The sequence below is a fragment of the Orycteropus afer genome, unplaced genomic scaffold (assembly GCF_000298275.1).
Source record: "Orycteropus afer afer isolate SDZICR_OR568_19922 unplaced genomic scaffold, OryAfe1.0 scaffold00001, whole genome shotgun sequence".
NCBI lineage: Eukaryota > Metazoa > Chordata > Mammalia > Tubulidentata > Orycteropodidae > Orycteropus > Orycteropus afer.
The window spans coordinates 30,530,613-30,554,265 of record NW_006921588.1 but is presented as its reverse complement, the minus strand read 5'-3'; the positions used below and the strand labels follow the sequence as shown (position 1 = coordinate 30,554,265).

At 38.8% G+C, this 23,653-nt stretch overlaps 1 protein-coding gene across 1 annotated transcript in view; it reads left to right on the top strand.

The window, feature by feature from the left end:
* The window catches only part of MYO3B (myosin IIIB), a 517,685-nt gene that overhangs the window by 183,849 nt on the left and 310,183 nt on the right, over positions 1–23,653 (top strand). The window contains exons 9-12 of the mRNA XM_007944671.2: positions 7,450–7,605; positions 20,925–21,021; positions 22,042–22,158; positions 22,754–22,858. Of these exons, the coding sequence (XP_007942862.2) occupies positions 7,450–7,605; positions 20,925–21,021; positions 22,042–22,158; positions 22,754–22,858 (475 nt within the window). The remainder of the gene's footprint in view (positions 1–7,449; positions 7,606–20,924; positions 21,022–22,041; positions 22,159–22,753; positions 22,859–23,653) is intronic.

Sequence of the window (23,653 nt, the reverse complement as noted above, 5' to 3'; positions counted from 1 at the left end):
ATAAGATGTATATTTGAAACAGAGAAAGGGACAGCCCTGAAAATCATAGAGCAGTCAGTTTAGTTTTTATACCTGGAAAATACTAGAACAAATCATCAAAAAAATCAATTTGCAAACACCCATACTATCACGGAGTAGTAGGTAACAATTAACGTTGCTTTGTGAAGAACAGTCTTGTCAGAACCATTCAATTTCCTTCTAAAACAGAGTGCCAGGCCTGGTAGATCAGAGGATGAAATAGATGTAATAGAGCTTGAACTTTGCAAAGCTCTTGATTCTGTCTACTATGACATGCTCATCAACAGATGACTTCAGACCAGAAGGAATTTGGTGTACAAGTTTACCAAAACAACAACAACAACAACAAAAAACCACAGCTATCAGTATTTCAGCATTCAATTGCTAGGGGTGGGGATTTGGATAGGAGGCTATTCGGGGTGATATTCGACACAGGAATGAGTGGCTCCTGCACCCTTCAATATGCTTATCAGCACCAAACACAGTCCTACTACATGGTATGTGCTCAACTGACATTTGTTCAATGTGAGCATGATCAATAGGTTAACAGTTTCCTGGTGAATTATCACGATTCTAAACTGGAATAGTGGGTGGAGGTCAGCATATTAGAGAAGAACACTTGCCCTTCGCTATAAAGAAGTCAGAGCCGCTTGGTGGTGCCAACGATTGAAGTGCTCAGCTGCTAATCCAGCATGAGGCACCTGGGAAGAAAGCCCTGGTGATCTATTTCCAAAGGATCACACTCATTGAAAAATCCTGTTTTCATACTTGAAAAATATAATTCTGACACACAAGGGGACATCATGAGTCAGAATCAACAGCAGTGCATAGATAGTGTTTAGTTTAACAAATGGAAAAAACAAAATTTCCTTATGGCTAGATATCTATGGGGTTGCCTGCGTAGTCACTACAACAACCTCCCAGGCTACGTGGTTGGGGTAGAAGCTGTTGTGTTACTTCCTCACCACTTTGGCCACAATCTGTCTGATATGGGCCCCTGAACCAACACATGTCAATTGTCACCACTTAAACTGACCATTCCATGGGTAAGCATCTGATCCTAGTTGGGCCTTAAGTTTTCCATAGAATTTTTTTTTAATCAGAACTCAGGTTTTGAGATTAGTCAGTTGTTTTTTTTGTTGATAAAGCCTACTGGACCAATGGGCATATTTCCCAACATGGTAAAAAGCCAGTCTGCCCTAAAAAAAAAAAAAAATCTCAGAGAGCAGTAGGTTAGAGAGATAGGAAGATCAGGCCACTTCCAAATTCTGATTCCAACTGCTTCCAAGACCCAAATGCACCCTGCCTTCTCTAGCTCAGTTTTTCCAACTTTTGGGTTCTCCTAGCCAATGAATTCTCTTATTTTGCTTAAATATTTTTGTATTGGGTGTCTGTCATTTGTAACTAGATTTAAAAAAAAACCTGTAAGTGAAATTGTTTTTTAAAAATATCTTTGATTATACTCTCAGCCAATTAATTAAAATAATAGATTTTGCATTTTTGAGTCAAAGCTTACACACATTATTAAGATGATTTAAACATATTTCCAAAGAGTTTTTCAGAACTTTTTATGAATTTCAACACTCACCTGCAGTATTTGAGAGAATGTCTGTTATCTAACTCCTCTCCAAAACTGAATTTTAAAATCTTCTTTTTTTCCCCCATTTGATAGGTGAGAATGGTACATTGCTTTAAGTTTTATTTATTCAATTATAAATTCTAATGATTGGGAAAAAAAAAAAAAATCCACAGCAAGCCAACAAGAAAAAAGCAGAATGTAGAGAAGAGAGAATATTAAAAACAAAACAAAACAAACCAGTGATAAGAGATAGAAATCCTGAGTTTTGCCCTTTGTTGTTGTTGTTATGTGCTGTCAAGTCAGACTCAACTTAGAGCAACCCCTCCTTGTGTTTCTGAGGCAGTATCACTAGGAAAGTAGATTGCCCAACCTTCCTTCTGAGGAGTGGCTGGTGGGTTTGAACTGCCAGCCTTCTGGTAAGGAGCCAAGTGCTTTAGGCACTATGCTACCAGAGCTCTGTGGTTTTACTCTAATGTGTGGAATGAGATCGCTCATGCACATGTTTTTCTTAGCAAGTTCACCAGTACTTTGAATTTTCACCTTTTTTCCTAAGTGCCTTGTATTCGTAGGGAAATATTTGTCCACAACTCTTGATAACTATCTCCCCCTTGGAGGCATCTGATTTTGTTGTTATGAAATGGCAGTTTACAGCCATGGAGTGTTTGTGTCTCGACAGTGTTATCATCTGGGAAGCAGAGTAGGCAGGCAAGGCCAGCTCCAGAGAGCCCAACGCAGGAACCTGACCTTGCTTCTTGCTAAGAAATGTTTCTTTTTCCCTTGTTTCTGGCAGAAGCCAGGCTGGGAGCCTTGCAGTAAATGGCTGCAACAACCTGTGTTTAATGTGGTGACACTAATGAATTCTGTGAATTAATCTTTAGCCAAGAAAGCATGATGGAAGGTACTAGAATTTCAAATTAAGTAATGGATTGACTTCCTTCAAGGCTGAAATTAGTTTCCTTTTTCTTCTGGTATACTTTTCTATCATATTCAAACCACCTACCATTGTTTTGTTAATTCACGTCTCTTACATATATCTCATGGCCATTTTACATTTGTTGCTCATTTGTTTTTTCTCTTGGATAGAGACAACCACTCCTAAATCCAGATTTTTAAAAAAAATTATTTTGAAAAATGAAAGAATTACTTATGACTTTGGGAAAAAAGTAGTATCCCTAAATCTAGTCCTTGTTCACTTTATTTTTTCCACAGGAAAAGACTTTGGGAAGAATTGAGGTCCATTCAGGTGCTGTTGACTGTGTGTGACCCCCTTTGTGCCAGAGCAGAACCGTGCTCAGAGGGTTTTTCAGTGGCTGATTGTTTGGAAGTAGATTACCAGGCCTTTCTTCTGAGGTGCCTCTGGGTGGCCTCAAACCTCCAACCTTTTGGTTAGCAGCTGAGCATGTTAACCTTTTATGTCACCCAGGGATTCCAGAATTGAGATCAAGGAATGTATTTCCCTAGCTGGGGACACTGTGTCTACTGCGGAAACAAGAGCCTACAAGGTGTTTCATATGTGCTGACAATTAGCTGAAAGGAGAACTCTGCTACCCGTGCTGAAAACATAACACTGAGTTCTTACAAAAGCTCCCAAGGATACCATTTGTAGGGGCACTGGTTCCAGTAATACAAAAAAGGAAAAAAAAAAAAAAAGGATCTGTGGCCAAATAAGTTTGGACACAGATTTAAACAAAATTAAACTATTTTCTTTGCCCCAATTCAGTGTGCTCATGTACATTATAAAACTCCAAACTTATGTGGTTTGACGAATGACCATTGTTTCCCAAACTTTTGATCAGGAAAGTACTTTTTTTTTTTTTTTTTCCAGTGGAATATCTTATGTGTCTAGTGTTTCACCCAACTCACCTCCCATGGCATCCATTTTCCATACAGAGTTCAACTTTATGTATTCTCTTGTAAAAACCATTCAGGGGAGAAATAGTCTGTATCCGGAATTTGTAATTCTTGGTTTACTAAGTACTGGTGAAATGAATAAGCAAAATTTGTTTAGTTTCACATGTTTGTTATCCCAGTCAGGTTAGAGAAACATATCTTGCTTTTAAGAAGCACATGGAGACTGCCAGGAGTTCTAAGGATCTTGGCAATCAGTCACGTCTTTATCCAGTAAATCTCTGCCTGGAAAGAGAATAAAATGGAAAGGATGGACTGACAAATTTAAACAGTATGAATGTTTAGCACCAATTGCAAAGTCTTCAGCAATAAAGAGCATACCCTAGTTAAAGTTAGTAAGGCAAATAATTGTTTTTGGGTGTCCAGAGGAAGCAGCTTAGAAGGTAAAGATGAATGTCCTGGTGGCCTCCTGAGTATCTGTCTACACAGCCTGCCTAGTCTCAGTCCTTGCATCACTAATATGGTCCCCAGTCTTGAAATGCCTTTACCTCTCCTCCACCAGGTTAGTTCAATTTAGTTCCAAAACTTCCCCCCAAGACCGAGCTCTAGGAAGCCTTCCCTGGCCAGAATATCTCTCCCCTCTTCCACCTCAATATTATTTTGCACGTTGAATCTGTGTTGTTATTAACAAACAGAGCAGAGTAGAAAGGGTTCCCCTGATGGAGTTGGGGATTGGCCTCCTTGTTATCAGGATGTGACCTCAGTTTCCTCACCTTTTAAAAGAAGGGGCTAGAATAGAAAGTCTCAATTCCTGTACTTCTGCATGCTTTTGTGTTTTCATTTCGTATCCTAAATATATAAGCAGACACTGGCTTTTGCTATTTCTTATGTTTCTCTTGTCCTTCTGCCTTTCCAATCAGATTGCAGAACCTTGAGAAAAGGGTCTTAATTCTTTATTAATTGATTTACTTTGGTTAAAAATTGTGCAGCGCAATAAATGTTGGCTGAATAAATTAAATGATAGGATCCTATACCCTGATATCTAGTAATACATGACTTTTAGCCATATCTTTGTATGTTTGCTTCTAAGGTAGAACTCTATCATTATTTACTCTATTTATCAATGAAATCATCATTCAGTTTTGGGTCATTACTTTCTATGAGAAAAAAATTTTTAAGAGTGTTTTAGAATAAGGCTCGACTCTTAAGGTCTTCATGCCCTTCTAAAAATCCTCCAATGCAATCGGATAGGTCACAACTCTACTTAGCATTCTTCCCGTACACACTCAAGTTTCAGTTTTGCTGATCCTACAGCATGGATGCATCCTACTCAGTGTCACTGAAAGAACTAACAGATCCCCTTGATCATTGCTTCTGAAGAGTGGATTGCCCATCATCATGTTTGAATCTTCAAGAGACAACAGATGCACTTGTTAGTTCCTTCCTTGTCTGATTCTCTCACTTTATTAATTAGATCCCATTTCTTACCACTTGTGTGGTCTCGAGAGACACTGTTTCCAGAATACCAAATGATCTTGCATCCTTGTTGATAACTTTGTTTTCCACACTGGATGCTAACATTGGAAATAAGATATAACACCTCTAATTGCTTCCCAAGATTCCAGTTGAGACTGATTTTTAAAAGGCTGGAATATGTTTCCCCATCTTTCTCAAACCCTAGTGAAGGAACTTAATTAGTGAAGTAGCAGAAGGACTTTGTGTTCAGGCCTACCTAGGAACTGTCCCAAGGCACCTATTGTGAGAAGGAAAGTAAAGGCACCTCCAGCCCACATTCCCATTCACATGCTCTAGATTTTTTATTAATTGCCACACCTCCCACCTTCAGTCTCAGCCCTGAGATTTTACTCATTTGAAGTGTTAGCATTAGTTACCCAGTGGTTCAGAGTTCCAGTTGTCCTGGACCTCTTACTCTTTCCTCCTTTTCCACCAAGCATTACCAGTACACAGATGAAGCTCCAACAGTCAATGAAACTAAAGCAGGAAGAAGCAATAATAGTAATAAAAGGAAAGAAACAAAACGTGGAGTGGGGAAAAATATTCCATTGGAAAACTTATTAAGAATCCATCTTCCATAGTTGGAGAAATATTTCTGTATGGGTATGTTTATTTTGTGATGAGTAGTAGACATAACATCATCTGCCCAAGGTCCCCAGGCAGGCTTACATGTAGGATTCAGTGGTTCCTGAATTCCCATCCTACCCATTCCCTCCTGTAGCCCAGAAGATGTGTAAGACTACCATGTCCATCTTCAGTAGGAGCTCTCAGAGGACTTAGACGAGTTTTGTTTCAGAAGGTTTTGTGCATCATCCCTCAGGCTTGGAGTAGAGGCCGCGTACCTGTTTTACTGATGATCTAACTACCTCTTGGGTTCGTTTTTTTCAGGTGCTCTAGGAAATATCGTTATTAGCATTTACTTTCCTTTGAGAGTCACATATACAGATGAATGTACATGGAACCCAGGGCAGATTGCAGATGTAGAGACATGAGTGCAGTATTTTTAAAGCATGTGCACTGATTTTTTTTTTTTTTTTTAAGTTTTGGTAAGAAAAATAATAGATTAGACAAAAGGCTCCTGAACCTATAAAAGTCAAATGATTGATTTCTTCCTGTGCCAAAGCAAGGGTGGCATTTATAGTCACGCAGGCAGCAGAATAGAGATAATTTAGGTTCTGTTGGTTTTTCTAGCTGAAAGCTCCAGTTCCAATAGATAGGGAATCCTTAGAATGAATTCTAAAGCAGACTGACTGGAAAGTTCACTGAATATCTTCTCAGGACTGGAAGGTGAGGGCTATGAAAGTGGTTTAGATGAAAAACCACATAGGTTAAAACTTCTTTGTAAATTTAATGGCTGAAGATTGTTTAAGGAACTCTGCTTGAATGTCCAGAAAAAAAAAATCAAGGTGAGGCTGAACCTTTTTTCATTTGTCAATGCATTTCATTTTGTGAACTCTATTGTGTTTTAGATTTGCTGGCATGTCATTATTGGGAAAACTGGAAAGTTTAATTTCATGTAGCGAGCAGAATGGTATCCCACAGTTATCATAAGTCACCAATGTGAGCTCAAGCCTGATCACTTACAAGGGCTGATGTTGAAATTTCTTCCTCCTGCCAAAGGCAACTCAGAATGGAAATGCAATGGTAATTGGAGGGGTAGGTAGGCAGGCTTCAGATTCAATTTCACTAGAAATTTCCTTGTGTCAAAATCATCTTTAATAACACAGAGCAGGTAGGAAAATTTATTAGATCAGTGTTTTCTTTAAAAAGGGCATCGAATCTGAAACAGAATGTGGTTATACCGGTGCTGTTTTAACCAATTAACCACAGAGGAGTTTAAATGCAATTTGATTTTTGCCATTTTCAATGGACATTTTGGGCTTTGTTTGCATAATCCTATTCCAATTCATCTGATTTATATTTCAGTCACTTCCCTGTTCTGAGGCTTTTCTGACATTAGAAATCAAGGTGGTGAGCTTTCTCTGTGTGGTTCTTTGTGATTGGTTTCTTTCTTTGCAAACTCTAAATGTATTTTCCCCAAATAATGCAATATTTCATATGTTGGGTTTTAATTGAGGTGATAATATTTAATTCTAATTAGGTCTAAAATAAATAGACCAATTAACTTTTACTCCATTGAAAACATTTGTCCGTAATGGAAATTCAGACAGAAAATTCAGTCTGACCAGTCTCTTCTTTCAGTCTTTTGAGTACTACAAATTAAACTAGTGGTAAAAATCGATGCTGTTTTCAATATTTACTTTCAGTAAAACCAAATAAAAGAGATTTCTAATGTTTTAATTAATCCAGCTAATAGAGAGGTTTTTTGTTTGTTTTCTATTTTGTGGCACATATTAATAAAGAAACGACTCTGCAAAGTTAATGATCAGGTTTTATAAATGAGCTTTCTAGTCTCCTCTCCCGTTCACAGAAAGATGGGATTGCTAGAACGACCCTTCAGATTCTTTGTTGATTTTTTTCACAAACAGGTGTCTTATTAAGGATTTTGAAAAGCGGCCTTCTGTCACACATCTTCTCGACCACCCGTTTATTAAAGGAGCCCACGGGAAGGTTTTGTTTCTGCAAAAACAACTAGCCAAGGTCCTCCGAGACCAGAAGCATCTAAACCCTGTTGTTAAAACCAGGTACTGTACTCAGCGTCTTCCTACTTCTTTTATTTATAAATACAGTATGTCATATGTTTTGATTTTCCCAGCGTTACTACTGCTAATTTCATATCCCTGCACTTTTGAGAGTTTCACCGACATTATGTTAAGTCCTCCAAGCCTAGTGGATGAGAGCAAAAGAGCTTTGGAAACAAGCTGCCCATTTGTGCTTTATGGCTAATTTCTCAACCGTGGTAGAAATTGGAAATCTCACTCTGCCCTTGTGGTGTTAGCTGTCATTAAAAATAATAGTAATAATAAAATACATACGTTTATATTGAGTAAACATGAATTTATTACCAGTAAAGGTAACTGTAGGAAAGCAGCTACGGCTGAGATCATATGAAAACACTATGGTTGCAGACCAGAGAACAGAAATGTAGGCTGTAAAGTGATTTCAGAAAGAGTCAGAGGCAAGTGTTGGAGATGTTTTCTCCTATGTGCTCTGATAGTTTCCTCTTTAGTTAAAAATTTCTTAGAGGTAATTTAGCATTTTTAAATTACTCTCCCTCCCATCCTCAAGATATTGTCTCTGCTATCTTTTTAAAGCAACTGAAATTTCCCTTTTTATTTTAAGGATAGATTTTTTTTTAAGTAAATATTTATTTTCAGTGGTAATTGCATGAAACAGTATTCTGTGGTGGTCTACAAGAAATAGCGCTTTGGTGTTTTGTCCAGAGGGTGGCAGAATTTCTCTTTAAAAATTTGTGTATTTTTTTTTAATGCCAATAAACCTGCTTCCCTCTGCTCAGCAATTATTTGGTTTTATAAAACTGACTGGGTTGCAGATAAGCTCCAGTTGATTATTATTAAAAGAGCATTTGAAGTACCAGAGGTGAATAAAATAAAATACCACAATTCACAAGTTCTGGAATTATTTATGTATTCTGCAGGAAACTGTTTACAAATCAAAAAGCCAAATATTGGCGTCAGAACACTTGGTGCTGGGGGTGTAGTTTCAAGGTGACTATGTCTTGCTGAAGGAGCTCTGGTAGCATAGTGCCTAAAACACTTGACTGGCGGTTCAAATCTACCAGCCACTCCTCGGAAGGAAGGTTGGGTAATCTACTTCCCTAGTGATACTGCCTTGAAACCCAAGGAGAGGTCGCTATGAGTCAAGGCTGACTCTAACGCACATAACAACAACAACATGTCTTGCTGATTCCCTACCTCCAAACAACTTCCTTTTTGGATGGCTCAATTTTCTTCCTCCTTTTTCTACTGCCATTTCTATTTCTATGGCTTGAGTATGTTGTTGTTGTTGTGTATGTAGGGTAGAGAAATAAATGCAGAGAAATTTTTGTGACTTGGAGCATTTTTGAAGCATTAGGAACCTGTACTTAATGCCCCAGGAACCTCAGTCTCTTTCCCTCCCCTGCTTTTGTTACTAAACCTTCCCCCTATCATCACCCTCCCTCTCTCCTACTGCCACCAAAAAGTAAAATAAAATGTACACCAAACACAACCTCCCCCAACACTTAAATGATGCATATCAAACCAGGCATCTTCTCCTCGTCTCTGTTTCCAGGTCTGTGATGGAGTAATTTCCAGTCCGAGTCTGTGAAGTTCCCAGCCTTTCACATTTGCCTGATTTTGCCTAGATTCGCCTTTTAAAAAATCTTTCTCTTTTTACCGTAGAAAATTGCGACTCAGACTGCAGGCTCTCTCATTCCTTTTCTCTATCTTCTCTTTCTCTTTGTTAACTCCTTTGATGTCAAACACCTCCTATGATGGCAAAGGCTTCTCACAGCGTCTCTGTCATCTTCAGTTTCACTCAGTAGTTTGTATTTCTTTGAAAAGTCATTAAAAAAAAAAAAAAAATACAAGCTCACAAATAAGTACCAAAACTTTAAACAGCCACATCCTTAGGATGTGGGAAAATTAATTCCAAAGGAAACACTGCACATATAATTGACTCTTAAACTCCCATCTACTACTGTACCATTACTTCCTCTTAGTAACCAACTCTTGGCCAGGAGTTGGTGATGAAGATGTTTTTTTAAGCTCATCAGGAAAAATTCTGAGAAACAACAAAAGACTCAAATGCCATTTAATGTTGTTGATGTTGTTGTGTGCCATGGAGTTGACCTGACTCAGAGTGACCCCTCCTTGGGTTTCCGAGGCGGTATCACTACGGAAGTAGATTGCCCAACCTTCCTTCTGAGGAGTGGCTGGTGGGTTTGAACTACCAGCCTTCTGGTTAGCAGTCAAGTGCCTTAGGTACTACACCACCAGAGCTCCTCATTTAATATTATTGTTGTTGTTAAGTGCTGTCAAGTCGGACCCAACTCATAGTGACCCCTCCTTGGCTTTCTGAGGCAGTATCACTACAGAAGTAAATTGCATAACCTTCCTTCCAAGGAATGGCTGGTGAGTTCGAACAGCCAGCTTTTTGGTTAGCAGTCAAGTGCCTTAGGCACTACGCTACCAGAGCTCCTCATTTAATGTTAGTAACTCAATATATTTAAAATTGGAGGTTTCCAAATTAAGGTGGAATAAAAAAACAAAGAAAACTGAGGTTAAGGTATCAATGAGTAAAACCAATATACTCCTTGTTTTCCTGTATAATTATAGCCACCTAGGCAATATGGTGCATTGATTAAAGCCACTGGCTCTGCCAGTTTTGAATTCCAGCTCAGCCACTTACTGGACAACTTGTTTAACCTCTCTGTGCCTTTGTTTCTTCATCTACAAAATGGAGATGTCTTGAAGGTTAAGTTAGTCAGTACATGTAAAATGCTTAGAATAGTACTTGAGTCAGAATTAGCTTTCAATGAATGTTAGCAAGCAGTAGTAGCAGAAATAGCACATATGTTTTATTTAATTAAGAGCTCTCTATTTCTTTTAAACACTAGCTGCCTTTTGGCCTTAATCTGTGCAAATTCATCTGTATTTGCTTATTGTACAATATCATGAAAATAAACAGTACTGAGGTACCAATGAATGACTAAAATATCAATTTCTGTTATTCAAAATCTAATATATTCATGTATTCATCCAAGAGACCTTTATATACATGTATGTGTCAGGTCCTGTGCTGAACACAGGCAGGGACTACAAAGACAAAGCAGATACAGTTCTTGATAAAGAGCTAGTAGTCTAGTGTGTGATATAGTCAAGAATCAGATGAGAACAGCTCAGCATGAAAAGTGCCTGGATAAAGGAATGCCTGGGATAAAAGAGCACCTGGGAAAGGCACCTAAACCAACCTGGGGCTGGGATGGCTGCGGAAGGCCTCCTAGGCTTGCTGGGAAGATAGTGCTTGAACTGCTCTGAAGAGCAAATAGAAGACAGTCAGGAAAGAGGAGTGTCTAGGAACAGGGGGCAGAATGAGCAAAGGACAAAGGCACAGAGGCTGGAGAGAGCGTGGGGAATTTTGTGGAGAAGTAGTTGGAATGGCCAGAAAGTGGCATGGGACAGATGGGATGGAGAGGCAAGGGTTGGCAGGGGCCTGGTGATGATGAGCTTGAGGAGCTTGGATCTGTTCCCTTGACACTAGGAAGTCTCTAAAGGGTTTCAAGCAGGGAAATGTCCCAGGAAGTTTGCTCTGATTGCAGTGTAGAGAAAGGAATGGAAGGGGCAAAGCTGGAGGCAGCGATATGAGTGAGCCAATCATGGCAATTACAAATGGTGAAAGCCATTAAGATAATTGTGTTGTCTATATCTCATTGCCTCAATGAACAGGTGCCTCTTTTGCTAGTAGACCAGAAAATCTTAATGGCACCTTACCATTCCTGAACATTTTAATCAAAGATTCTGTAGAAGAATCTTGATTGAAAAGGGGAAATATGTGGAATATAACTTCAACTTCTTATGGAGTACAGAGGTTCTGGAGCCATTGAGGCTGAGTGAACTCTCTCCCCTCCAAAAAATAAAACAACTATTGTCCTGAGGAAATCTTTAAATCGTAAACTAAAACTATCCCATGAAGTCATCTTTAAACCAAGTAAGTTTAGCTTAAATAGAAAAGAATGTCTGTTTTGAGCATTTATGTTCTTTTAAAGAATTATCTATATGCGATCAACTTGACAGTAACTCAAAAGGTTAGATGAGACGCTTAGGGGGCAGTGCGTTGTGTTAATTAATGATAGTGAAACAATTCAGAAAAGGATATTGAAAAGGTGACACAACTTAAAGAATGAAACCAATGTCACTAAATAGTACATGTAGAAGTTATTGTTGTGTATTTTGCTGTGTATATCTTCACACACACACACACACACACACACTGTGGAATTGACAAGACTTAACTGTAGATTGGCTGAGGGAGATTAGAGAAAAAGATAAGTGTCTCATGACCTATACAGATTGGTTACCTCTCTGCTGTGGTTCACAGTGCAACGAAACAGAAGTTGCACCAAGAGACAAAAACTAGTTAGAAGGCCTGCTTCCCCTTCATATCCATCAAATGCAATACTGAGTACTTCCAGGTATTATGCAAAGCTTCCAGCTTTCTGCCTAAGGTAGAAGTTTTCAATGATCCAAATAGTGCTAGACCCCCAGCTGGAGTGAATTGTTTACTTATAAGAGATGATGTAAAGGAATGACCTTATAGTCTACAGGGAAAACTATTTTGCTGTCCTTGCAAAGGCAAGGACTTGTCACTTTTAGTACTTTCCATAGGGTAGAAAGAAATCAGTTGCTAAAGGTTGGGAAAAACTTAGGCAGACATCTTTATGTAGAGGGAAACACTGAAGGTAGAGCAGAGAAGAGATCATGGCACAGGAGGCAAGAAAGAGTGGGATCAAGGACCTAAGAGGAAGATTGGTCTTAAAGAAAGAATCTCTAAAACAGATGTCAAATGAAATAAAAATGGAGTCAAGTGCTTGAAAAAATGGAGTCAGTGGTGGAGTAGACAATAAATACCCCCAAGATTTGTCTTTACTGGCAGTTAAGCCTAGCTTTCTTGTAAATCAAGCCACCCTGGTTGACCAATGAGATTCTGACAGCACTTCTGCCATCATTGACCAATGAAATCCTGGCAGCATTTCAATAGTAAATTGTATAAGCCAAACAGAAATAGGCTTCTTTGTTTCCTCATTTTGCCAATAAAAAGCCAGTCGTTGCTGATACTTTGCAGAGTACCTTTCCACACGTGCTACCTGATTAGTAAATCTTCTGCCTAAATAAAACTCATCTAATAGATTAATTTTATTAGTGACTCAGTTTCTTTTGAAACAGGAAATATACAAGGAGTGGTTAAATGAAGAGACCCAGCCTATTTGAGGGGGGAGATAGTACTATGAGAAAATTCATGTTGAATGGCCTTTACCTTTCCAAAGAATTAAGCAAGTTGTCCTCAGAGATGGGAGTGTTCTGTGTACTTTCACAAAAAAACTCACTGCCATCCAGTTGATTTTGACTCATAGCAACTCCCTTTGAGTTTCCAAGGCAGTAAATCTTTACGGAAGTAGATTGCCCACTCTTCCTTCTGGGGAGTGGCTGACAGGTTTGAACCACCAACCTTCTAGTTAGCAGTCAAATGCCTTAGGCACTAAGACACCAGAGCTCCTTCTGTGTACTCTAGGGGACTATTAATCTTTGAAACAGACACTATGAAGACTATGATAGAATCAATTAAGGATTGATATAATGATTACTCAGTAGCACAGAAAGTCCAGGTGGAACTTGAAATCGAATAGCGTTCTGTTGTAGTGAAGTTAATCAATGTTTAAGATAATCCATGCAAAGCATTCAAGAGAGCATTTGGCACTAGAAAATCTCAGAAAAATGTGCCAGCACCACCACCAAATTTCCCATCCATTATCTCTAGCAACTAGGAGTTGTTGTTGGAGTAGAAATAGAGAAAGTAGATACTAGCTTTTTTAGGCTGGAGGTTGGTTTAGATGGATGGTGGCCTAGTGCCTAAGGTATTTGACTGCTAACCAGAAGGCTGGCGGTTGAAACCCACCAACCACTCCTCTCAAGGAAGATTGGGCAAGCTACTTCTGTAGTGATACCGCCTTGGAAACCCAAGGAGGGGTTGTTATGAGTCAGATCCGACTCAATAGCAGTGAGTTTGTTTTTGGGTTTTAATGGTTGAACAGGGGAGCAAAGGAGTCATAGTTAATAGTGAGCAGATCCTCGGAGTCCTTTGAGATACGGAAGAAAGTGAAGTTACAAGGAGTTTATTGACTTAGCAAGTAGGAAGGGTCTGGGTCAGGTGATTGGCAGTTACAATGAAGAGCATGAGAAGCTGTGGTGAGGAGAATTTCAGAACTGAGATCTTGGGAACTTTTGAGAGATGTTTGGGAATATTGCCCAATGATTAAAGTAAATGTATATAGATAAACATAGTTTTAAAAATTACTGTGTTGATGGAATAGAAATAAAAGTTTCTAAAGAGTTGAATGAGTCTAAAGAGTTGAATCTCTGACCCTGAGATCAGCATGTGAGAAGAATTTGCAAAATGATTGGTGGGGGATGGGAAAACCAGAGACTAACATCAGAGGAAGTGGCAGGGAGAAAGAACTGGGGGTCAAGTGTTAACTGGAAGGAGTGTGTCCTGGAATTTTACAGATAATAAGACTGTTGTGGGGGGATGGTGTCAGAGGTTGCTGTGAATTTAAAAGAGAGATTGGTTAGGGAGAACAATGGTTGGGATAACACATCTTCCCCACCCCTTCTAGTGAGTGGATAGAAGGTGGAGTTGGGGCAAATAGTGCACTTCAATTGTGATGAGATGGAACAAGTGTTCAAGAACAAAGCTGAGAACCTGGGGTGGGGGGCTGTTGACAGAGGAACAGGAACTGCACAAGGGCTTGAGGTGTGAGTCCCCCAGTCTCACATCCTTGGGACTAAACATTCTACCCCTCTGAGTGCTGTTTCTTTGTAGTGTCTGGATGTGACCCATTCCCTTTTTATCTATATATTGTTGTTTTTATGTGCTGTCAAGTCAACCGACTTATAGCGACCCTTCCTTGGGTGTCTGAGGCTATATCACTATGGAAGTAGATTTCCCAACCTTCCTTCCAAGGAGTGGCTGGGGGGTTTGAACACCGGTCTTCTGGTTAGCAGTCAAGTGCCTTAGGCACTAGGCTACTAGAGCTCCTTGTTGTTGTTGTTATGTGCCGTCGAGTCGGCCCCGACTCATAGCGACCCCTCCTTGGGTTTCCGAGGCAGTATCACTACGGAAGTAGGATTGCCCAACCTTCCTTCCGAGGAGTGGCTGGTGGGTTTGAACCGCCAGCCGTCTGGTTAGCAGGCAAGTGTCTTAGCCACTATGCTACCAGAGCTCCCACTAGAGCTCCTAGCTCTGTATATTTGTTGTTGTTGTTGTTGTTATGTGCCGTCGAGTCGGCCCCGACTCATAGCGACCCCTCCTTGGGTTTCCGAGGCAGTATCACTACGGAAGTAGGATTGCCCAACCTTCCTTCCGAGGAGTGGCTGGTGGGTTTGAACCGCCAGCCGTCTGGTTAGCAGGCAAGTGTCTTAGCCACTATGCTACCAGAGCTCCCACTAGAGCTCCTAGCTCTGTATATTTGTTGTTGTTGTTGTTGTTATGTGCCGTCGAGTCGGCCCCGACTCATAGCGACCCCTCCTTGGGTTTCCGAGGCAGTATCACTACGGAAGTAGGATTGCCCAACCTTCCTTCCAAGGAGTGGCTGGTGGGTTTGAACTGCCAGCCGTCTGGTTAGCAGGCAAGTGTCTTAGCCACTATGCTACCAGAGCTTCCAGCTCTGTATATAGACAATGGCAAGGGCACCTGTGAAGAAGCTGCACCATTCCCTTTGAGATTTGGTCTGGTCTCTGTGATTAGAAACCTATTCTAAGGCACCAAACAACAAAAGCAACTATTACCTGATGATGATTATAATACGTGGGTGAAACAGTTGGGATTTAAGTTTTTCTGGCAATTTGTAATTTTCACATGGTATATATTTGATTCAGGTACAAAATAGCAATTGTAAATCTAAGGCTTATTCTCTTATAGAGAATAAAAACCCTAAAATTCTGTGAACAACTGAGGCTACATCATTATTTAATCTATCAGGGATACTTTTAAACAATTTGGTCATTTCCTTTGTGTCAGCTCCCCTTCCTTGACCTTCAAAAGGACTTGTTCCCCAAATCAATTTTGCAAATCCCTGAATTCATTAGTATCACCTGGTATATCATTTCACCATTAAAGTTCAACGAAGTAGCACTGAAAACATGCTTTTTAATCACTTCACAAGAGTCATTGAGAGAAGAGCAAAATCGCTCTGGAAGTGAATGGAGAAGGAAGGGGTTTGCAGTGCAGCAGTTCCCTCCTCCTCACCAACCTCTTGCCACTGACTCAGCTGTGAGCCTCAGTAAATTACAAGACTCCGAATGTCGAATGTCGTGCCTCTGCAGGATGCCTTGGGACTAACTGAAACCACAAATGTTAAACCTTCAAATGCCAAGGGTCTACTCTATGTATTACTTGGTGGCAGAATTAAGTTGCTGGGTTTTTTTCTGCTCTGTTTAATGGATTTTGATTCTGCCCATGCAGTTTGCCTGAGGCTGATTAAAACAATGACCTCAGCTTTTCTATTTCTTTTCAACTTGCAGCAGTGACCTTTAAAACAGATTGCTCACTGCTTAACTGCCGAGGTTTCTCCAGCATGCATCCTTCCCTCCCTGTTTTGTGCGCAAAGGTTTGCACACACATACCATACATATCACTTACACTGATGGGTTCCTGTGTAAATAATGACTCCTGAATGATTACTTCATAAAGCCCTAAAAATGCTTGACATGCAGAGGTTAAATATCCTCTTAATAAAGAAAGAAATCTGTACCCTGAGATAGTTAGTATCTGATATGTCTACCTATTTTCTCTGAGTGAGTGAATGAATCAATATGTAATTTTATGCTGGTTTCACTGATTCTTGTTGCCCAGAAAAGGGCACTCCTCAAACTTTTGATTCCAGCAGAGCGTTAGTGCTAAGTGATAAATTGTCTTCCTAGGAGTGTAAGTCTAGGCCCAATATTGGGATACTAAGAGGACTCACATAGAAATGATTTTCATCATAATGCAGACAAAGATTAAAGTTATAGTGAAGGCAGCAATACTTCAGTAACTTATTCCATCAGAATAACTCCTGCCATATCTGAACTAGTTTGGCACACCTAAGTTCTTTTCCCACTTGTGGTCGAGGTCAGAGATATTCCATAAAAGCCCTCTAAGCCCCATCTCATCTGTGGCCACTGTTGTTTTAGGATAATCCTGGCTTTTGTCTTTGGCTGTCTTGGTCATGCTTCAAATCTTGTGTTGACTCCCCACTCTCCCATTTCCTTGGACTTGTCAGTTCAGATTTGCTTCATTTCTACCTTGCTTGAGCTATGGACTCAGATACCAATTTCCCCTTTCCCTGATCCTTGAAAACTAAGGCCAACTGTACTTATCACTCCCACCACCCCACCCTCCACACCAAATCCAAATTCCAGGAATCATCCAGAGCTTTGGATCTCTTCCCCTGCAACTGTCAACCCCCAAATCCCATTTTTCTGAGAAGCCAGGCTGTGCAGCCAACATAGTTATAGACTTGTAAAGAAAGCAAGGTGGACTTTGCTAGAATGTGAAAATGTCTTTTGAGCCATTAAAACTATATATTCTTGGTTTAATAGAATGTTTTTTGCTATTTAGTCATTCATTTATCTGTATCTCCATTCCTCTAAGCTTTGGAATGTCCAAGTATCTTTTCATTGGAGATCTGTATTTTCCCATTATGCAAGGAATTTTTCAGGCAAATTTGATTATACATGCTATTCCCAAGTAAAGCACTAGGTGGAGCATGCTAATGTAAAGGAATTTAAGTTGGCAGTTACTAGTGACAACAAATCTCTTAAGAAAATCGGGAAAAAATTAAACCAAATTTATTTTCTCAAATTCCAATTTAAAATAAGAAAATATAATGTTTTTCCTAATTATATGTAAAGTTTAAGACAATGTAAAGAAAAAAATGACTAGATTAAAATAAGAATAAAAAAGTTTTTTTTTGTTGTTGTTCTCTCTCGCTTCAATGAACCCTCCAAACTCCATACTCAACAGAGCAAACTAAAGTATACAGCAGTGTCAGAATAACATTAGTTGGAGAAGGAAGGTAACTTTTTTCCTGATTGGAAAATAAAATGGTCTTTAGAGTAGAAATATCTTGCCTCTGCATTTACTCCTAGACTTCCAGCTCCAATTTTGGGAGCAAATAATTATAAGACTTTGATTGCCTGTAATCAGGCAAAGGGGTCACAGATGACTAATAGCAACAGGCAAGATCTTTTAAAAACTATTTGTTGCTTATAATATATTATTGGTGAAGATTTTATATGAAAATCAAATCTAGCTTTGCAGACAGCATCTGCATGAATCCTGGAGGTTAAATCTGTGAGATAGACAGATAGATTGGCATCTAGACTATCTTCTGCAGGCTCAGATGATACCAATTTTGATCCTGGTGGTAGCATATTATGCATGTTCACCCTGAAAGTGACAGCTTTCTGCTGGGGTTCATCGATTTGTAATATTATAAATGAGGTTTTGTCAGTGCTTCCATTTTTCAGTTGGCTGTAAAAATGTAATTCAGTGTGAAGCTCAACATCCCTATATTACAGTTTAGGTTTCAGGCTATCTTTGAATCCATGTAACTGGAAGGAAAAACTTCTGGGAAACTTATCAAACTGATTCAGTGGTATTTCATTGGTGTTTCAAATTCTGATTTCCTTCCCCAATTCACCTGTTATCATCTATTTTCAGAACACTGACATTGTTTCTCCATATATTCTGTCCAGAGTATTATTAACATTCAGTGGGAGAGACAGAGTCAAGAGTGTTTACTCCATCTGAACCAGTTCTGTAGATGATTTTTAACTCCTAATCCTCTTTGTAAAATAACTTGCAGAATAAACTCTGATTTAGCTAATTCGCACAAGTACAGAAGATGAATTCAGGAAGGAGATAAACTAGCTGGACTTAATATGATGAGAAGTTAATAATTTCATTAAAAATGTGTTGTCATATTTTTGTTATATGATGAACTTTGAACAACAACAACAAAAGCTTAGGATATGTGCAAGTTTGATCTCATTAAGTAAAACCAAGCTTTCTTCTATTTTGACCTTTATATAAACTAGCAGCGAAACCGCTCTGTCCCTGGAGGTAACTAATATCATTCTTATTCTCTTCAAAACTCTCAATGACAGGGATTGGGAAATGAAATTTAATTTAAGCATATGTGCTGTTGAAACAAGTGCATAAAATTTAACAGGCCAAAAAAGAGAAAAAACCCATGTTTTCTTTGCCCATTTCATTGTGCCATAAACTCAGGACTCAATATATAGAACTATTTGAGTTTGTTTCTTCCTTATTTCCTACTTTAGTGAACTGTGTGTGGCAAGGAGCAGGGTGTACATCAAGAGTACATACATGGTACTTACTGCAAAACGTTTAGTCAAAACAAACTTCTGGAACCTGGCTAGATAGAACGATAGCTTTGATGATGGTGTGCATAAATGGTGATAGAGAGGAGCCAAGCAATAGTGTCTCCTTTTCTGGTCTAGTACCCAGAAGGACATTTGACATGTGATTTTGTTTTAATTAACAGTATTTTGAATTATGCGTTAAGGTTGGAAAATTGTTGATTGCAACTTTTACTAGGATTTGTAAGGATACTACTTGATACATTTGGTCAACCCTTTTTCCTTAATCAAAGTATTTTTATATCTATGACTGTATTTGCTTTCCACAGCCACCTGGGAGATTGATAGACTAGTCATGAGTGCTTCTATCTCACAGATGAGGGTAACTAAGATTCTGGCAGTTAAGAGATTTGCTGAGTGGCCCACACCACGTTACTCACAATCTTGAAACTCGGACCCAGAGCTCCTAACTTCCAGGCCAGTGCTTTTCCCTAGTATCACACTGAGTTTGTGAATGGAAGTAGGAAGGCCTACTGTGGTCTTGAAATAATTTTACCTTAAAGACTATATTTTAGTACACCAATGGGGATTGGTATTGATTTCCAACCCAGTTTTTACAATGCCTGGTAAGCAATGCCACCCAAGAGAAAGTCATATGTGTACAAAGAGGTGTGTAAAGATATTGAGTGCTACATTATTTTTAATAGCAAAAACTTTGAATCAGACTAAATATTGATAAACATGGACTAGATAAGTATGTTGCTATATATTCCTATGATGTGATATTATCCTGTTATTGAAGTGAATGAACTAGGTATTCATACTTAGTTTTAAAAAATCACCATGTTCAATGAAAGAAACAAGTTTATAGCATCATTGATATAATTAAACACACAGGGAACTGGTATATTGTTCATGGGTACATATATGTGTATGACCAATACTTTAAAATATACTGAAAGGATACCACCAATAATGGTCACCTTAGGGGGAAGTACACAAGTCACAAAGGGATTTCAGACAAACAAGTAAGTTAAAATGTAAACAATGATAAGTTCTCCAATATTTACTATATTTTTATTCTCAGCTCTGGTGGTGTAGTGCCTACGACATTTGACTGCTAACCAGAATGTTGGTGGTTCAAGCCCACCAGCCACTCCGCAAAAGGAAGACTGGGCAATCTACTTCCATAAAGATTTACTGCCTTGGGAACCCAAAGGGGGTTGCTATGAGTTGGAATTGACTTGACGGCAGTGAGTTTAGTTTTTTGAACAATTTCCTGTGTTTAAAAATTTCTCAAAAAGTCAGTAGTGGCCCTTGTGACTAGCACAAGGGTACCTCAAGGGAATGAAGATACTCGTAGTTATGCTCTAGTGAGGACTGTATTCCTCTGAGCAGAAAGATTGTTGTTGTTGTTGTTATGTGCCATTGAGTCGGATCTGACTCATAGTGACCCCTCCTTGGGTTTCTGAGGTAGTACCTCTACAAAAGTAAATTGCCCAGTCTTCCTTCCGAGGAGTGGCTGGTGGGTTTGAACTGTCAGCCTTCTGGTAAGCAGTCAAGTGCCTTAGGTACTATGCCACCAGAGCTCCTGGAAGGATTGTGAAGAGATATTTATTCCTGGAAAGACTGTGGTTGGCATTTTAAAAAAGTATACATTAGTATTAGATGGACCAGTTGGTAACACTCCTCACTGTGGCAGAATGAAGGCCTGAGCTATGAAGCTCACTTGACCTCTGTTAACTCTACAATGACAGGGAGAGCACTGGGGGGCCAGGACTGAACATCCTTTACCTGTCACTGTCCCTGAAGTCTCTGAACCTGTCATGTGATAAGACTCTGAAAGAGCCATTCTCTTTGCTCACTTTTTGCTACATTATTTATTGTCTTGATGCTTACACCTTCTTGATCCTTTCTAGGCATGAAAGAATGCACACCAGAAGACCCTATCATGTGGAGGATGCGGAAAAATACTGCCTTGAAGATGATTTGGTCAATCTCGAGGTTCTGGATGAGGTACTAAATATTTTGTAGACAACCCTCTGATGACATTTGTCTCATGTGAATGGTCTGAACTTTCTATTGTAGACCATCTTCTCCTAAGGTCACTTGAAAATTTAATTGTTTACAGCCTTGGGGTGAAGCACAGTTGCTGTGATTATGATCCTGTGTTATGTATTTATTTCCAGGCCCTAAAATGATGAAGAGAAAATAATTTGGACTTTTCCAGTAAAGCCCTTTACATTGTAGACCTGAATGACTGAATATATCAGTTCAAACTATTTTCTGTTTAATAAAAACACCTTAGAAATCAAGATAGTTGTTTGCTTTCCATCAAGAGGAATTTCATTTAGAGAAATAGTGGAGTTAATAAAGCTTGAATTCTAAATTTGAAAACTATGACAATCTCCATTTAAAGTGTGCATATTCAATAGAGCTGTTAATTGTTATGGACCTGGTTTTGTTGACTCTAACTCTGGGGACCCTTAACTTCAATGCCTGAATCACTGAAGTGTAATATAAAAGTATCCAATTTTATATTCCCACCGTATAAATTTTAAGTGCAATGCTTTGAGAAATGAAGTTACTATTTTGTATGTGCTTTATAAATAGGAATGGCCTATTAAATCAAATTCTAACTAGAACATTTCTATGGAGTGAGACAATTTTTCATAACAACAAATAAAACATTTGTTGGATATCTCAATGTCTTTTAGCAAGTCCTTTTCCCCATGTGTCAGAGCAGAACGGTGCTCCACAGGGTTTTCAGTGGCTGATTTTTCAGAATTAGATCACCGGGCCTTTCTTCCTAGGCACCTCTGGCTGGAATCGAACTTCCAAGCAAAAGGAATACGTAAGGATATTCCTAACAAATACTACATTTAGAATCTTCAGGGTCAGTGTATGATTTAAATCTATAGCTTTCATCTTTTAGAGAAAAAATATTCTTGTAAGAATGAATTAGTTTTTTTTTTTAGAATTTCTCTCTTGATTGGAAATAATGTTTAATCTCACTATCATTTATCCTCTTCTCAGGATACAATTGTTCATCAGTTGCAGAAGCGTTATGTGGACCTGCTAATTTACACATATGTTGGAGACATCTTAATTGCCTTAAACCCTTTTCAGAATCTAATCATATACTCTCCACAGGTAAGGAATTCATTAAGAGCATATTATTCCTTAAAAACAAAAACTAAAACTCACAAGGAAAAATTAAAAAAAAAAAAAAAGTAGAATGAAATGATATAACTCTTAGGGGGTACATGGCCCAATATCCAGGTAATAATGCAACAAAAACTTAATTCTTATATTTTGGGGCTGAAATTTTAAAAGAAGCTATAATAATAATAATAGTAATTATATAATACTAATAATGCAATAAAATATATTTACATATACCTCTATAGTATGCATAAAATACATTATTATTATTACTGAGTTATCGTGCTTAATTTTCACAACCCTGTTGGACAGGTACCATTATCAAGCCTATTTGGTAGACAAGGATATTTGGCACAGAGAAATTAATTCATTTGTACATGTTCATGAAGCTAGTAAGTGAAGAACTGCGATTTGAACTCAGGCCTGCAGACTTTAGAACCGAAGCCCTACAGACATCCTGAGGCAACGGTTCTCCTCAGAAGTGACAGTCTTAGTTTAGTGGGCAACAGGTAATGGAGCATTAGGAGTTGTAGGAGTTAAAAGCTTGGCTGTTCTCTTTTACATTCCTAATTGTTTTCTTCAGTTTTCCAGACTGTATCATGGGGTGAAGCGAGCCTCGAATCCCCCCCACATATTTGCATCAGCAGATGCTGCTTACCAGTGCATGGTTACTTTCAGCAAAGACCAGGTAAGAACTCACCTGCTATTATTCCTTTCCTACCAAGTCATACGATAAGATATTCTTCATCTTCCTCTTCAACTCTTCAGTCCTCCTGAAAACCTTCATTCTGGGTGTCGAGGCTGACCTAAGGAAATAAGAAATGAAACAGCAGCTCAGTCAAAGTGGAGTACTGATAAAGTCACAAGTAGCAAGGGAACATGAAAATGCTTTTCAAGATGAGAAACATTCACATTCCCCAATAAAATATAATGAGGATGTTTCTAATATGACTATAATGAGAACATAGAGCAAACACAAACCCAATTATATGGCAATGATTGTAATAAAAACGGGATGTAGAATGGCAGAAAGGAAATTCCTTCCTATTAAAGTCTCAGAGTTTTCATGGTCTCATCCATTTTGTATGAAATATTGTACACAGGTTGACAGTGAACATGTACCATGCCACTAAGCTGCTGAGAAATTGTTATGGATTGGGTAAGGACTGAACTAACCTTAAACTAAAAGGTGAATGGTTCTAACCCACCAACCGTTCTGCAGGAGAAAGATGTGGCAGTTTGCTTCAGTAAAGATTACAGCCTTGGAAACCCTATGAGGGCAATTCTACTCCGTTCCATAGGGTAGCTAAGAGTCAGAATCAACTTGAGGGAAATGGTTTTTTGTTTGTTTGTTTGTGTAGATGTGTGTGTGTGTGTGTGTGTGTGTGTTTGCATTTTTATTCTGTTTGAAATGGAAGTCATCAAATTTGATGATTAAATTTTAAGAGAAAATCACTATTTGTGTATTTCTTGAGACCTAGGA